The sequence below is a fragment of the Theropithecus gelada genome, chromosome 5, assembly GCF_003255815.1.
Source record: "Theropithecus gelada isolate Dixy chromosome 5, Tgel_1.0, whole genome shotgun sequence".
NCBI lineage: Eukaryota > Metazoa > Chordata > Mammalia > Primates > Cercopithecidae > Theropithecus > Theropithecus gelada.
The window spans coordinates 2,360,603-2,377,973 of NC_037672.1; the positions used below are offsets into that span (position 1 = coordinate 2,360,603).

At 56.3% G+C, this 17,371-nt stretch overlaps 1 protein-coding gene across 4 annotated transcripts in view; it reads right to left on the bottom strand.

Annotated features, from left to right (window-relative positions):
- The window catches only part of ZFYVE28 (zinc finger FYVE-type containing 28), a 153,319-nt gene that overhangs the window by 86,102 nt on the left and 49,846 nt on the right, over positions 1 to 17,371 (bottom strand). For 2 of the 4 annotated variants that reach the window (XM_025386748.1, XM_025386747.1), the window contains exon 2: positions 3,221 to 3,361. The exons of 1 other annotated variant lie outside the window; for it this stretch is intronic. In XM_025386748.1, the coding sequence (XP_025242533.1) occupies positions 3,221 to 3,361 (141 nt within the window). Of the gene's footprint in view, positions 1 to 3,220; positions 3,362 to 14,252; positions 14,631 to 17,371 lie in introns of those variants that run through there. One more of the 4 variants, XM_025386749.1, reaches the window with a different exon arrangement.

The following is a 17,371-nucleotide window of genomic DNA, read 5'->3' on the forward strand; positions in this document are numbered from 1 at the left end:
GTGTTCTCACCAATAGCCAATGATATAATCAATCATGGCTCTATAAAGAAGCTTCCGCAAACACCCAAAAGGACTGGTTCAGAGAGCTTCCTTCGCGCTGGCGAACACATCCGCCTGCCAGGAGAAGGGCACACCCCAACTCCACGGGACAGAGCTCCTGCCCTTGGGACCCTTCCCGGCCTTGGCTGGTGCACCTCTTCATCTGGCCGCTCATTGCACCTGTTACCACATCCTTTATTCCTAAGCCAGAACCATGAATGGAGTGTTGCCCTGGGTTCTGTGAGCCACTCTACAAATTGATCCAACCCGGAAGGGGGTCATGGGAGTCCCGATTTATAGCCAGCCGGACAGAAGCACAGACCACACCTGGACTTGGGATTGCCATCTGAATGGGGGGCCGTCTTGTGGGACTGAGCCCTCACCCTGTGGGGTCTGAGGTCACTCCGGGTGGACAGTGTCAAGATGGGGTTGAACAGAGGACCCCCACTGCTGTCCCCTGCAGGACCTGCTGGGGAATGACTTGGTGTGTGGGGAAAACCCTACTCATCTGGTCATGGAGTGTTGGGTGACTGTGTGACAGCAGAGAGTAGAAAGTAGGAAAAACCCATTATTTAGATTCCCACAGAAAGGTTACATCTATATACGACATCTATATACAAAAGTCACTTGTATTTCCATATAGTAGCATCAAACAATCAAAAATTGACATTTAGGGCCAGGAATGGTGACTCATGCCTGTAATCCCAGGACTTTGGGAGGCCAGGGCAGGTGGATCACTTGAGTTCAGGAGTTCGAGTCCAGCCCGGCCAACATGGTGAAACCCTGTCTCTACTTAAAATACAAAAATTAGCAGGGCATGGTGGCGCATGCCTGTAATCCCAGCTACTCAGGAGGCTAAGGCAGGAGAATCAGTTGAGCCTGGGAGGTGGAGGTTGCAGCGAGCCGAGATCGTATCACTGCACTCCAGCCTGGGCGACAGAGTGAGACCCCACAGGGTGAGGGCTCAGTCCCACAAGACGGTGCCTCTTCAGATGCTGATCCCAAGTCCAGGCGTGGTCTCTGCTTCTGTCCAGCTGGCTATAAACTGGGGCTCCCACGACCCCCTTCTGGGGTTGGATTAATTTGCAGAGTGGCCCACAGAACTCAGGGAAACACTTCATTTATGATGCTGGCTCATTTTTAAAAATTGACATGTAATAAGCAATACCACTTATAACGTCATGAAAAGACATGAAATGCAACCATCCCTCAGTACACGCGGCAGGCAGGTGCCAGGACCCCCAGCAGATATCATATCTGCACATACTCAAGTCCCACACTTGGACCAGCAGAACCTGCACAGCCCTCCGTGTATGTGGGTTTTGTGTCCTGAGAATACTGTATTTTCCATCCCAGTTAGGTTGAAACAATGCATATATAAGTGAACCTGTGTAGTTCAAACCATGTTGTTCAGTGGTCAGCTGTGCTGGGGGTAAGGTGGGCCCTGTGAGATGCCCCCAGGGAGCTGGGAGGAACACCGGGGAGCATACCCCAATCTGGGCGGACGAGAGGCCGAGAGGCTCCCCTGGGGGTGCTCAGCACCGACATGGAGCAGGTTAAGGCTGCCATGTTGGGGGGCGGACAGGAAGAGGCCAAGGACTGGGCGTGGGACCCACATGGAGGCGGCTGGGAGAGGAAGGGGAGATAGGAGGAGGGAGGAAGAGGGAGAGGTGTGGAAGAGAGAAGGGCCACAAAAGACCCAGTGGGATGCAAGGTGAGCCAGAGGCAGGGCCCTGGAGCTGAGTGAATGGAAGTGAGCCCGAATCAGATGATGCTAAGGGGCCTGGACGGTGTCCACACCCTCTTAGTTCCTTCAAAGACCACAGCAGCAAGGAGAAGAGCGTGAGTGTTTAAGCCCCTGACTGTACTGGAGCACTCCCCTCCAGATCCTTCTTGCAGGGCAGTTCTCACTGTGACACATCCCAATTAAAGCCTGTGGCAGCGGGAAGCCGGAGAAGGGGCCACCTAGCTTGGCAGCCCTCCTGTCCCTCCCCCACCTCTCAAACTCACTTATAACCAGGCTTTATCATCAACTCTGTCAGTCAACAAAAAAGCACACAGGTCAGAGCATGTAAAGGGAACAGAGCCCCTCCCCAAAGGTTGCCACGAGGAACAGCCTCCGAGCTCCCTTCCTCAGCCGTGGGGCCGAGGGCAGGTCAGCACCTCTCCTCCGCGGCACTCTCCTTCTCCAGGCTCCAGGGCCCCCAGCACCTGTCCCCTGGGCAGGAGCTCTTTCTAACCTGAGCTCCTGGGGGTAGGGACTCTCCCCACCACAGAGGCCGTCCCTGGAGGGGCCCAGGACATCTGTTGGAGCATCTGAACACACAGAAGGTGGAGGTTGCCACTGAACAGCCCAAAAAAGAGCCCAGAGCTTGATCCGGCCAGAAAAGCTGTTCTGGCCACACATAGGGCCCTAATGCTGCTCAGTTCCCCCTGCAGCAGGGCCAGGCCAGAGCCAGGGCTGGGGTGCAGCCAGCTCGGGCACTTTGCAGGACCCCCACAGGGTGGGACCCTCAGGATCACGGTGACACAGGGATGGACCCCCCCTGTTGGAGGAGCATGTGTCAGCCCCCACCTCCCACGGCCGCAAGGATTCAGCAAGACCCCGTGGGGAGAGTACACCAAGAACATTCCGGAACTTTGTGAAACCCCCTCATCATCACTGGATAAAACTTTGCACCATGCCGTTTGCTATTGTGCTGGAGATGCCTCTGAATGCTTGGTGCACTGGGAAGAAAACCTCGGCCGGGATATTTTTAGCAGCAGCTTCCAGGGCCATCTCTCAATTATGCAGCAGATGCCGGCAGCGCCATGAGTCAGCGGCAGAGTGTGACCGCCACATGGTACCCAAGCTCTGCACGAGCACCTGGGCAGGCCCACCCCTCCCACACTGGCTGTTCCTTGGCTCAGAAGCCTGCTCACGCTGCACCCCCTGCCCCCACTCTCCCAGCCTCTGCTCCCCCAAGTGTCTCATGCGGTTTCTCACTTCCAGCCTGGCTATACCCACCCCACACATCCTGTCCGGGATAGTCCCTCTTCCTGGGCCTGGCTTCTCTAGCACCTGACCCTGAGAACGCCACCACAGGGGGCTAGCAGGTGACAAAGCCTTGGTCTACTGAGGACAGGCCACTCTGTCCAATGCCCAGCCGGGCCAGCCAGCTTCTGCTGCCCCGTGGCTCACCTGGCAGGAGCGGAACTGGCTGACCAGCAGCGTGCACCGCTGGGGGTCCTTCCGCCCATCCAGGCTGTCCAGCTCCGCGGCCACCTGGTTCAGCTCCTCGTCGGCATAGTAGAACCGGGCAAGCAGCTGCGGATCCGACCTCTGCAGGAGAGAGGGGCCGGGGCGTGAGTGGGTGGGGAACTGGAGGGGATGCCTCCGCCTTGTCCCCTGTCCCCAGGCCATGTGTGGGCTCCGCCTGGGGCCTTCCACCCTGAGCCGTAGCCGGCGCTTTCCTCAGCTTTCCACACCAGGATCTGGAGGGAAACAGCTAAAGCCGAGGCTCAGGCTGCCGGCTCAACCCCTGATTCTAGGGTCCCCAGGCCCCTGCATTTCAGCCCAGGACTGTGGGGGAATCCAGACCCTTCGCTGACACCTCAGACACGAGGTCCTCACGCTCCCTCTGGTGGAGAGCCCACAAAAAAGGGGCTCCGGGAAGAGTGGGGTCCCAGGTGCTCCAGGCGACGAAAGGAGCTCTTAGGACTTTTTTTTTTTTTTTTTTTTTTTTTAGATAGCGTTTCACTTTTGCTGCCCAGGCTGGAGTGTGATGGCACGATCCCAGCTCACTGCAACCTCCACCTCCTGGGTTCAAGTGATTCTCTTGCCTCAGCCTCCCCAGTAACTGGGATTATAGGCGCCCGCTACCACGCCCGGCTAATTTTTGTATTTTTAGTAGAGACAGGGTTTCACCATGTTGGCCAGGCTGGTCTTGAACTCCTGACATCAGGTGATCCACCCACCTCAGCCTCCCAAAGTGTTGGGATTACAAGCATGAGCCACTGTGCCTGGCCAGGAAATATTTTTTTATTCACAAAACCAAAATATGAAGCGGCCCAGAATAATACAATAAAATTTACTCCACTTAAGTGAAGAATGATTGACAGTGCATCATAAACCATTTCCCATGATTCATAAACAATTTGCCATCCCCTCGTTCTCTAGAAACTTCACAGCGTCTCAGTCCAGTTTCCACAAGCCAGTGCGTTGTGGCAGGAAACCCTATGCTCAGAGTCTCCCCTCTCACCAAACACGCGGGGGCTCAGAAGCTGGTTTTCAACTGCAACCACCCCCCACCCCAACCCCGGCCGGCCTCCTTGGTGCTCTACACACACAGCACGGCCACCCTCCCTTGCCACGTGAGGTTCCCACTGCCCCAGGATGCAAACGGCTTGTTCCCCTGGATCTGAGTTTCCAGGATTCCGAGAAGCCCATTAGAAAAGTGATGAAGTCCTTTTGTGTGTGTATTATTATTGTTTATTATTATTATTATTATTATTATTATTTTGAAGACAGAGTCTCGCTCTGTCACCCAGGCTGGAGTGCAATGGCGAGATCTCAGCTCACTGTAACCTCTGCCTCCTGGGTTCAAGTGATTCTCCTGTCTCAGCCTCCCAAGTAGCTGGGATTACCGGTGCCCATCACCACGCCCAGCTGATTTTTGTATTTTCTGTAGAGATGGGGTTTCACTATGTTGGCCAGGCTGGTCTCAAACTCCTGACCTTGTGATCCACCCACCTCGGCCTCCCAAAGTGCTGGGATTACAGGTGTGAGCCACTATGCCCAGCCTATATATTTTTTTGAGACAGGATCTAGCTCTGTTGCCCAGGCTGGAGTACACTGGCATGAGCATGGCTCACTGCAACCTCCGCCTCCTGGGCTCAAGAAATCCTCCTGCCTCAGCCCCCCAAGTAGCTGAAACTATAGGCACACATCACTATATTCAACTAATTTTAATTTTTTTCTAGAGATGGGGTCTCCCTGTGTTGCCCAGCCTGGTCTTAAACTCCTGGCCTCAAGCCATCCTCCCACCTTGGCCTCCCAAAGTTGCTGAGATTACAGAAATTAGTCACTGTGCCTGGCCTGAACCTATTTTTATAAAAGGGACTCTTCATAATCACAGAGAGAAAGACAGAGGAGAGGGGAATATACCAAATCACACACAGTTCGAATGTGCCAGCACTGTTCCCCACAGACTCCCATCTCCGTCAGGGCATTTCCTCCATGTGCTCTGGCCTGCTGCCCCTCCCCTCTGTGTGGCCTTGGCCAGGGTCACTTTGTCCTGACTCTTTCCTGGTCCTCCAGTCCCCTCTCTCTGGATCAGCTCAAGACGCTGGCCCAGACCCCTGGGGTGGGGAGAGCAAACCCCAGTGAGGCTGAGCGGACCCACACGAGGCCATCCACTGCCCCCTGCCTGGGCTCCAGCAATGGCTGCATGCACCTGTGACCTGGGCAGCCAATGGGAAGCCTTCCCTGGGACTGTTCACAGGAGGCTGACAGAGTCTCTGCACCCACTCACTCCCCGGCAGATGCTGCCTGAGCGTCCACTCTGCTAGGAGCGGATCTGGACCTGGGACACAGCCCAGAGCAAGACAGACCCAGGCCCCACCCCGCCCGGCCGTTGACATGCTCACAGATGCCAGAGGCACAGAGATGGACGGTGGGCACTGGCTGCCATCTGCTCCCACCCTCTCAGCACCACGGCTGTGTCCCTGTGCCTCGTGCCTTTCTGGAGGTAAACACATCCCCTCCACGCGCCCGGCCAACCCTGGAGAGCCACAAGGTCGCAGTCACCCAGCAACCCCTCTGTGATGAAACGGGAAGAACCGTGGGGTTGGGAAGCAGGAGACACTCTTAACCTCGTTCCTGCTCTACTGCCTGCAAGGAAAGGAGGGAGGTGGGGAAAGTGAGGCCCAAAAGGCCCCTCCCGGCCCTTCCCCATGGCCCGAGCCCCAGGAGTGCTGCACCTTTGAAGTCTTGTGGTTGTCAACTTACAGATGAGCAACTGGGCCCTTGACCTTTGCTTCAGACGCAGCCCCCATAATCCTTTTTTTTTTTTTTTTTTTCCTGAGACGGAGTCTCATTCTGCTGCCCAGGCTGGTGTGATCTCAGCTCATTGCAACCTCCACCTCCCAGGTTCAAGCAATCATCCCACCTCCCCAGTAGCTGGGATTACAGGTGTGCACCACCACATCCAGCTAACTTGTATTTTTAGTAGAGACAGGGTTTCACTACGTTGCCCGGGCTGGTCTCAAATTCCTGACCTCAAATGATCCGTCCGCCTCGGCCTCCTAAAGTGCTGGGATTACAGGCGTAAGCCACCGCGCCCAGCGCAGTCCCCAGAATTCTGACTGGCTTATGGGGTGGCCACCAGCTTCCCCTCCCCTAGAATTCTGAGCCAGCTTCTGGGGTGGCCACCAGCTTCCTCACCTGGACCTGGGGCCTGCCAATGCCCCTCCTCGCTCCCAAGGAAGAGGGGAAGAGCCAAGAACAGCACCTTCCTACCAGGGGGCAGAGGAGCCGTCCTGCCACTTCCCGAACCAGGAGGGAGCATGGCCCCTTTTCGGGGTGGGGCTGAGCTCGCAGCCTGCCCAAGGCCGGCATGAGACCCGCTGGGCCTGACACCCAGCTCAGGCATTAGTCCAAGTCAGCAGAGCCACCGGCTCCCTTCTGGCCCCACACCTGCCAGCTCCCCTTCAGAGCAGTAGGTATGGGAGGTGGGGGAAGCAGGGGCCTGGTGCGGACGGCCCCACAGCAGACACCTGGCTGTGACCGAGCTGGACCGGAGCCCTCACAGTCCCTCTCCGCGTGCGTCCCGCAGCCCCGACCACAGCTCACTGATGAGACACCATCTGGCCCAGCAAACAGGCCAGGTACTGAATTTAGGGCACTGGATGACAACACCTCCTGGAAGCTAAATCTCGGCTCTGAGAAAGAGGACACGACAAGGGGCCACGCACAAACCCCCAGAAAGGAACCCAGAATCATTCTCTGCCCTGGCACCAAAAACCTCACAACACTCAAGGAGTTCCCAGCAATGCCAGGTCAACATGGGCCCCTCACTGCTTGGTAAGCAGAGGAGACAGCTCAGCCACAGCGCAGGTGCATGAAAGGCTGATGGCAGCGTGGTGCTGCACAGAAAGCCCCCGTCATCACACAAAGCCCCAGACCAAAGAGGGGACTGAGCCTCTGAGCAAAGAATGGGGTGCATGCACGTCCCCTCAGCTCACTCACACACTTCCTCTCCTGTGCTCTGGAGAGGCCAAGAACCGCCACTATGTGTGCAAGTGTGTATGTGTACACGCATGCACCTGTCCATGGCTGTGTGCATGTGAATCTGTGCATTGTGCATGTGCATGTGTGTACACGCATGTGCGTCCATATATCTGTGTGCGTGTGAATATATGTGTAGGCATGGATGTGCATGTGTGTGTGGACGTGCATGTGTGTGTGTATGTGTGTGTGTGGATGTGCATGTGTGTGGATGTGCATGCATGTGTGAATGTGTGCATGTGAATGTGTGCGTGTGTGAATGTGTGCATATGAATGTGTGCGTGTGTGGATGTGTGCATGTGGATATGTGCATGTGTGAATGTGTTGTGTGGATGTGTGCATGCATGGATGTGTGCGTGTGAATGTGTGTGTGCGTGAATGTGTGCGTGCGTGGATGTGCATGCATGTGTGAATGTGTGCGTGTGTGAATGTGTGTGTGAATGTGTGCGTGTGTGAATGTGTGCGTGTGTGAATGTGTGTGTGTGAATGTGTGCGTGTGTGGATGTGCATGTGTGCGTGGATGTGCATGCGTGTGGATGTGCATGCATGTGTGAATGTGTACGTGTGTGAATGTGTGTGTGAATGTGTGCGTGTGTGAATGTGTGTGTGTGGATGTGCATGCATGTGTAGATGTGCGTGTGTGTGGATGTGCATGCATGTGTGAACGTGTGCATGTGTGGATGTGCATGCGTGTGTAGATGTGCATGCGTGTGGATGTGTATGCATGTGTGAATGTGTGCGTGTGTGCATGTGTGCGTGTGGATGTGTGCGTGTGTGGATGTGCATGTGTGTGTGGATGTGCATGCATGTCTGGATGTGCATGCATGTGTGAATGTGTGCCTGTGTGAATGTGTGCGTGTGTGGATGTGTGCGTGTGGATGTGTGCATGTGTGAATGTGTATGTGTGTGAATGTGTGCCTGTGTGAATGTGTGCGTGTGTGGATGTGTGTGTGTGTGTGGATGTGCATGCATGTGTAGATGTGCATGCACCTGTACATGTGAGACTAGTGCAGCAAGTGTCAAGATGAGCTCCCACAGGGGTGACGTGTCTGTCTACTTGGCAGGGTAAATGCTAGAAAGGGGCACTCATCACCAAAATAAAAGGCATGGGAGGTAGGGAACCCTTCAGGGACGGGCCTGACACTTGACCCCTCCTGGCCCTGGCTCCAGTTAGCGGGGATGCTTGGTGCCCTGCAGGGAAGCCGACTCTCACCTGCAGCAGGCAGCCTGTGTGCCTCAGGGCTCCCTGCCTTCCTCTTGGGGCAGCTGAAGCCTCTGAATGGTCTTCCACGGAGCTGAGGTGTTACTGAGCACACAGACTGCACTGCCGGGCCTGCTCACTGGTGGGGTGGGCGTGGAGGGGTTGGATGAGGCAGATTTGCTGTGTGACCTTATCATGAGCTAAACTGTGACCACACCCCCCAAATTCAAACATTGAAGTCCTAACCCCCAGGACTCAGAATGTCAGAATGTGACTGTGTTTGGAAACAGTATGTCCCTTTTTTTTTTTCTTTTTTTTGAGACAGGGTCTTGCTCTATCCCCTAGGCTAGAGTGCAGTGGTGTGATCACAGCTCACTGCAGCCTCCACCTCCTGGGTTCAAGTGATCCTCCCATTTCAGCCTCCTGAGTAGCTAGGAAGACAGGTGGGTACCACTACTACACCAGCCAATTTTTGTATTTTTTGTAGAGATGGCGTTTTGCCATGTTGCCCGGGCTGGTCTGGAACTCCTGGGCTCAAGCAATTCGTCTGCCTCAGCCTCCTAAAGTCCTGGGATTACAGGCGCAAGCCACCGTGCCCAGCCTAGAGATAAAATCTTTAAAGAGGTCATTAGCATCAAATGAGGTCGCCAGGGCGGCCCTGATCCAATAGACCTGGAGTCCTTATAAAAGGAGGAAATATGGACACAGGCATATTTGGTGGAGGGCCGACCTTGCGGAGACACTGGCAAAAGGCGGCATCTGCAAGCCAAGGAGAGACCTAGCCTCAGAGGGCCCCAGCCCTGCCAAGCAGTAGTCTTGGACTTTTGGCCTCCAGGACTGAGAGAAAATAAATTCCTACTGTTCCGGCCACTGAGTCTGGAGTCCTTTGTTGCGGCCGCCTGACCTGTGTGGAAGGCCCAGGAACAGGCAGGGGAGCCAGCCCTCAGCCAGACCCCTCCATGCTGCACTGCCATGCAGGAGGGCCTGGGAGCCCTGACATCCACTTAGCAAACCCCGCCAGGTAACCCTCCTCCAAGGTAAAACCCCAAACTGTGGGCCTGTACAACTCTGAGGAAGCTGCTCTTGGGGTGGGCTCAAGCTTCCCTGAAAGACCCTGGGGACCCCCATCCACCCAGAAGGACAGCCCCCTTGGGCCCTGGACCTGAGCCTCGGAGCCTTCACCCACCCGAGAAAGCGCACAGCGTCTACAACAACCTGCGAGGCCATTCGTGGTTCTCTGTGATTTGAGGATGCCTCCGTGATGTCTAGGGACCATGGGCTCTGACGGTATAACTGCCTGCGTGTGGGAAACGGGCATCCCAAACAGTGTGTCCAAAGTCACCGCCCCCGAGAACAGGGAAGCGCTGTGTCTCCACAACCACAAGGAACAACACTCGCCACACCCCACCTCATGCCACGCCATGACGGGCACCAGTCACACTGCTGACTTGGCATCGGTGCCCACAAGCAAACGCCCTGCCGCTGTACCTCGATGTCAGTAAATTAAAGACCTTAAAACCAGACCTACAAACGTGTTGACCATCTGCAAAAAGAGAGCTCTAATCTCACACACACACACACACCCCCCCACACAAAGAAACTCTCTGCTATTTGAAAAGCTGAGTTAGCCCCTGAGCTAGCGTCCTGGCCCTTCAGGACCGGTATTTCAGAGGAAGAGGCCAAGGTTCCCGCATGGTCCCAGCGGTGCCTGGGGCGGGAGCAGGAAGGATCTTTATTCACTGTGTCCATCATCCCACCCAGACGCCTCACTGTGAGTAGAGACCTCCAGGCAGGGGTCCCAGGAAACGAATTAACACAGCTTACAAAATTCAGTCTGTCCTGATCAACAGAATCCAGAAGAAAATGTGGGGTACTAAATTTCCATTTCTAAGTATGCAGAGTATAAAGCAAACAATTACAACCTCAACCTACTTATAAACCTAGTGCTAAATCTGTCCAGCATGACAGGGCTCACCCTCAAGTGAGCCTGTGGGCAGGAGAGAGAAATGGTGTGGAGGGTGGGGGCGGCGGTTAACATTCCAGCACTGACAAATCATCTCCCTTTGATTTGAATCCACCAGCTTTGTTCAACGACATTTTACAATTTCATTTTAAATTAAGTTTTTAAATGTCCTTAAATACAATGTCCACAATAAAGAGAATCAATTGATATAAATAGGAAGTACTCACCTTGTTAAAATTTTTGAAATAAAAATTGTAAAAGAATATATTAGAACCTAATAGGAATCTCTTTTAAAACCACACCACGTAAATATTTTCTCAAAGACAAATCCATAGCAGTGAGAGTGTTCACTGTTAAAAGGAGTCAGAAATAAACCCGTAAAGGAAGAATTTCGTTCAGGAGGTCAGATGACTACTGAACGGACAGCCTCAAAAAGAGCAGGAGAAAATACGCATGAACAAAGCAGCTCTCAATTCAAAATTACAAGGATGGACGGACTGAGGGCTAATTTTGTAAAGCTGATTAAACTGTTAATTCATTCAAGCCCCTGGTCCCTAATGTGAGCTGGGGCTACAGGCGGGAGGCGCGAGTTGGAGGCACGTGCAGGGTGAGAGACGCAGTGCGCACGTGTGAGCTCAGCCCGTCTGACCCACATGTGATGACCCTGGAGTGTTTCCGGGCAGTTACGAGGGCTGGCCACCAGGCTCAGAGTTTACACGCACTACACCACCCACTGGGGCAGGCCCAGCCACCTTGAGGCCCAGGAGGGCTGGGGCTCCAAGCCCTGCACAGGGCACAGAAGCACAGTCCATCACACTGCACCTTCCACCCAGACAAGGAGACTGACGCTCCTGAAGGTAACTCATGGCCAAGGCCACATCGCTGAATGACAAGGAGCCAGATCTCAGTCCAGGTGTCACTAGGATCCTCTGGCATCTACGTGGGGAAAGAGGGGGTAAAGGCCCAGGACTGGATCCCTTTCACACTCTTGTTTGCCAAATATGACATAAATCCTGCAGGTGGGGACCTTAAAGAGACACTTGGTCACTCCAGGGCAGCAGCATCACAGTCTTAGCCAAGCTGCGGCAGGGACGACGAGAGCAGGCAGGTGGCGGGACAGATGGAAGGACAGGCAGCACAACCAGGCCAGAGAGGACCAGCCCCGCCCTATGGGCCCCAGCAAGGGAGGGAAGCCCAGTCCAGCTCCTACTGCCTCCCTCCCCACACAGCTGAACCAAGGACATAAGCTAGGCTGTAAGCTCCAGTCCCCAAGACAGACCACCCCAGGCAGCCAGCTCCCTACCCCTACAGCCCCCACACTCAGCCGTGGAGACCCAGGTGCATTTGCCTCCTAGATACCAGCAGATCTCCAGGAGACAGTGGCCATATGCAGACTTCAGCTGGACAGAGGCTGGAGCGTGCATGGGTGAGGACCAGGTGTCTGAGGCGCCGCCCTGGGCCTCTCCGGGGCCAGCTTTCCATTAAAGCCTGAGACTCCTTGCTCCGCCACCAGGAATCCAAGAGCACCGCGAAGAAGCCAGGGAAGAACCTCTGCCCAGGACACCCAAATGAAGCCCCACAGCTGTGAACCCCCACAGCAGCTGTTCCTCAGCCCTCACCATGACCAATTAACTGTCGAGGAAACCCCTCCACCCCTCCACCCCTCCACGTCTCCACCGTTCCACCTCTCCACCCCTCCACCCTCCACCCCTGCACCCCTGGGGCCAGAACTACTCACTGCCGCCAATCGCGGGCCCCGTCCCTCCTGCAGATCCCCAACCCCTACCTGTCCACACTGAGGCCTGGGGTCCCTGGGCAGCCGTGACCCATGTCCCCAAGGCAGGCCTCATCCACAGCAGACACCCCAGGGGCTGCCAGGCTGAGGCCCCACTGACCTGGCAGCACCACCAGCCACCGGCAGCACATCTGGGGCCCGAGACAGGCACACACTCCTGTGGTCCCAGGCACAGCCCTGCTGCCACACCTACCCCAATGCTACCATTGTTGCTACTGCCTCCCTCCCCATCCATCTGTCCCTTCTCTACCCTGCTCTGGGGCCAGGAAGGTGCAGTGGGCACACTGGGTCAGCAGGAGGCCTGGCAGGGAGTGAGGATGGGACAGTCCTGCCCACTTCCTGCCTTGACCTCCTGCGGACCCCACCCAGCCCTCCTCTCTCTCAGGACTCGGTACTGGCCCTCCCTGTGGCCTTCGGGCCCACATGTGGCACCAAGCCCTGGACTCATCACCATCCCTGTGGTCCCCTCAACCCCATTACATGATGAGTGTCCCCAGCACAGCCTGACTAGGGAACTGCTGAGACTGCCGGCTACTTCCTCCGGGACTCAGAAGACCCTGGCAGTTCTAAGGCTTGATGGGCGGGGGCTGGACACAGTTTAATCCCTCATATGACCGTTGACCGGTCACCTGTGAGAGCGGCATATATGCTACCCAGCTCAGGTCACCTGTGAGAGCAGCATACACACCAGCCAGCTCAGGTCACCTGTGGGAGATATCCCTGCAGGAACATCTCCAGGGGGCCTTGGACCAACCCAGCACTCCCAGTTTTCTTGCTTGCTGGTAGAACGAGCTGAAGATGTGGCATCCAGAGGTAGGGAGGGACTGCCCAGAACAGCCTGGGCCTTGTCCTTGACCCTCCCAGGGATTATAACAGCTTGAGTTAGGGAGGAACTGCCTGGGCTTTGCTTCTTTCTCCCTGGAAGCAGGGTGTCAAAGCTTTGCCCTGGGGGTCACGTGGCCCCTGAGGTCTCTAACCGGGGTGGCTGCTTCCAGGGCCCTTCAACCCTGGTACAAAGAGAAGCATGTGCAGTCAGCAATCCATCTGCCCTGGGCAGCCTTCCCGACACTGGGGACTGGCTCTGTCCCTTGCTTCCGATCTGTAAGTAATCAACGTGCTTTGCATAACTTGTATGTGAGTGTGTAGGTCACCAGTGCGTGGAGGACTAAACAGTAGCCTGGGATGCGGTGCCCACAGGCAGAAGTTCCTGGCATTTGGCTACGACAATCTTTGCTATTCTCCACGAAGTAGGAGTCTTCTCTTGGGACTGGTATCAAACCTGCTTTGAAATCCCTACTACCCCAGAGGAGATAAGGGGCGGTTCTCCAATTTACAAAGGGAAGAACCAAGGCTCAGAGAGGTTCACAAATCCACCCAAGATCTCACTTCCAATAAGCAATGAGGCCAGCATTTCAAAGCCACTCACCCTCCCTCATGGTGGAAGACTTATCCTGTGACTCAGTTTCCTTGCTTGCTCCTGCTAGGTATAAAGGGTGAAAACAGCACAAAGCCACCACTGATGTTGGTGCCGCAGCCCCAGGGCAGGCACTGTGCCCTGTGAAGGGAAGGCCTCCCCAGGCCTCGGGTCACAGCTCCAGGCTCACTGTGGCCTTCTGGCCCAGTGAGGCATAGGGTGTTCAATGCTGGCTGGGAAGGTGTTGCCTGGGACGTCCAAATTTGTGCCCCCGGGGACAGCTTGCACATCAACTCTGTCCACCCGGCCTGGCTGCAGACCAGGGCTTGGTGCTGAGCCCCCAGCCCCACCCACCCCCTGCAGGTGCCTGTGGGTGGACAGCCAGCCCCACACACGCCTCCAGCCTGACCTGGAACCACAAGCTGCCTGGCCTCCGTGTTGTGGGGCCAGCCAGGCCACTGAACGCCCTGCCTGCCCCAATGGCACAGCCCCCCACCTCTCCAAGCCCTTCAAAGCAAACTGCCAGGAAAGGCTGGCAGCTTTATGTTCGATTCACACCAGTAAGTACTTTACCCAGACGGCGGCCGTGCCTGTTTAGAGGAATCCTCTGCAGCCCAGACGCGACAGGAGCCACGTGGGAAGGGAATTTAGAGGGTCGGCACTGGGCACAGACGCCCCGGTGGACGCCAGCTTCTTTGCCGCCTGTCCCGATTAGCATCTGCAAAGTGGGCTTAAGGACGACGAGAACCCGCTTAGCCTGGACAAACCCTGCGCACCTCGCGTCCTGGCCGGCAGGAGTGACAGTGGTGGACGCAGGTGATGAGGTTAACGCCCCGCATTCCCGCCGCCAAGCCCTCAAGGCAGCCTCGGTCTCCAGCGGGTGACTGGGAAGGGCAGGGGCTGCGTTCCACCACACAACCCCCGCGTCGCCACAGCAAAGTCTGCCGCGAGGGGGCCGTGGACCCCCCAGGAGGCGGCGCGGAGGGACAGCGGGGCGGGGCCCAGCGGGGGCGTTGCACGGGGGTCACTCCCGAGGCGTCAGACCCCGCACGGCGGGGGTGGGGTGGGGGCGGTGGACGAGGAGATCCAGGCCGAAGGACGAGCGGTGGAGCTGGGCCGCCCCGCAGGCAGCGGGCAGCAGGCAGCGGGCAGCAGGCAGCGGGCGGGCACGGGAGGCGCAGGTGGCAGGCATCAGGGCCTCCACGTCTCCCCGGGTGGGCCACGCTTCGAGAGAGCGCCGTGCGCCGAGGCCACAGGCAGCAGCAGCCGGAACAGCATGGGACAAGGGTGGGAGGAGGGGCCGCGCGGCACCTGTCACTCCCAGCATGGAGCGCTGCCTTTGGGCCCGCACGTGCACTCACAAAGGGCGTGTCCCCCACAACTGCCTGCACGCGGCAGGGGCCTCTCAGTGCACGGAGAGTAATAATAAGGGTGACGACAACGCCAGCCTCCCCAGGATCCGCGCGGGTCACCCAGGCCCACCTTCCCACCTGCAGAAATGCCCCTGGCCCTGCCTGCTGCCTCCCTGGCCCACAGAGTCTCTCCTGTCCCTGCTTCAGGTCCACGCCCAACTCTCCCAGCCTTCGGTGGGAGCCCTGAGCCCCGGCCCAGCCTGGGGACAAAGGCTCCGGCTCAGGCCTGGGTGGAACCGCTCGCCCCACTCAGGCTGGCAGTGCTGGCTGGGCCTTGGCTCTGTGCCTGAAGCTGGGCTACACCGGGAGGACGCCTCCCAGGCCCTCCAGCTCACCCTCAGCTGGACTTTGGGTTATCAAGCTCTGACAGTCACCCCAATACCAGAAGGCCCCAACTGGACCACCTGCAGAATAAATTCTGAAGGAAAAGGGAGCACACGAGCATGCCTGTTTGTTTCCCAGGTCCTGAGGTTCAGACATGGGGGTCTGGGGGCCCCCCTCTACCTACAGGAGGGATGCAGGTGGCAGAGCACGGCCCATGCTCCCTAAGGGCAAGGCGAAGGCTGACCGCGTGACCGGCTTGCAGGAAGCCAGGGCAAGATCCAGCTGGCCTCACTGTGAACTCCGATGGCCCAGCACAGCTCCCCAGCACAGCCAGTGAAGGAAGGACCCTGAGGCTGAATGTGGATGTCCCAGCAGAGGCCACCTCTCAAAAAGCATAGGCATGAACTCTACACACACCAAAAACATTCACGTGTACGTTCTGAGATGGAATTTTTAACCTCACTAAATTTTTGTTTAAAATGCTTTTACAGCTGTTACCAGTGCTCATGTTTCATAAGAACCTGCTTATGCAAAGCTGCACGTGGGCCTCCCTCAGAGGCAAGCCCAGGCCTCCGCAGTTTCCCAGATGGTCTGGTAAATCGGTGCCCTGGGAAGCTTTAGACTGGGGGACTGGTTTAGACACCCCAACAAATCAGTTCCCTGCACCTGCTGTCTCACTAGGCAGCACCTGTTTCCCAGCCAAGTTGCTCTCACTCGCAGCAGAAGCCACAGCCAGCTCGGAGGGGCTGGTGATGGGTGGAAGAGGTGGCAGCCTTCCCCACAGCCACTGTCCACTCAGCTCAGTGGAGCACTCAGTGGCCCAGAGAAAACCCTCCAATTGCAGAGGGTACAGTTCCATGCAGCCGGAGGCCTCTGCCCCTTGGGGCACGGCAAAGGGCCCCTTTGTCACCTCAGTGTAGTCTCTGATGTGGAAGCAGATCCCCTCCCACCCATGGAAGGAGATGCTCCCCAGAAGCCGGACCCTGGCTCTAGGAGGAGGGTGGGTTGGCCCCCTGAGGATGAGGCATCCCCTATGATGTAAAGACATGCTCCTTACAGGAGAAACAGCTGGGCATGGCGCCACACAAACCCCAGGTGATAATGCTGGCCTTGCCCGTGGCATGTGTTCCGCAAGCCAAGCCAGACACAAAGCTGGGAGATAATTGCACATCTAGCAAAGCGTTTTCCAAGGGAAAATGAATTTTCAAATCAAATTCTGTCAAGTACTGCCTATACAAATGATGTGCCAAGAACACGGATTGCAGAAAATTTAACCACAGTAGCTGCAGTGGGATCATAAAGAAACGAACGAACTGCACAGCCCCTCCGCCACTGCCGAGGAGGAGAATGGGTGGTGAGAGAGCTCCGGAGGGAAGGGTGCTGCGTCACCAAATGGAATAAGCCTGTATCTGACAGCTGGGCATTTAAACTGCCAGAGATCTCATTCTGAACTCCATAGGTTTAAAGATTCTTTAAAATGCATTTTATTTTTAAAACTGACTATTAAATAGCAAACTTGCTAGGAAGACAACCAATTCCATTCCCACTGTGCTAGCAGGGTGCCCCCGGGGTGCTCCCTGCTCAAGTCCCACTGTTGCAGGGGCTGAGCACAGCTCAGGAAACTCCAAAAGGGTGGTGGGGATGGGGGAATGCAGTCTGGTCAACTCCTAGGATGCACGGAAATTTGCTTGTGGAAAATGGAAACTTAAACTGCTTATTTATGAATTATTCCTCTCCTTCCAAAAGGATTTGAGGTGACTTGCTAAGTGCTCACAAGAACTGAGCTTGCTCCTTTAATCAGAGGAGCAATTCAAACACCCAGACAGGGGTCTGAGGTTGTGGGCCAAGAGAACTATTGCAGTGGGGCTGCAACAGCCGGCCCAGGATACTCTGGTCTCTACTTTGTTGGCTCAGGCCTGGGCGGCCATGCGTGTCCCACGCTCCTGGGCACACTGG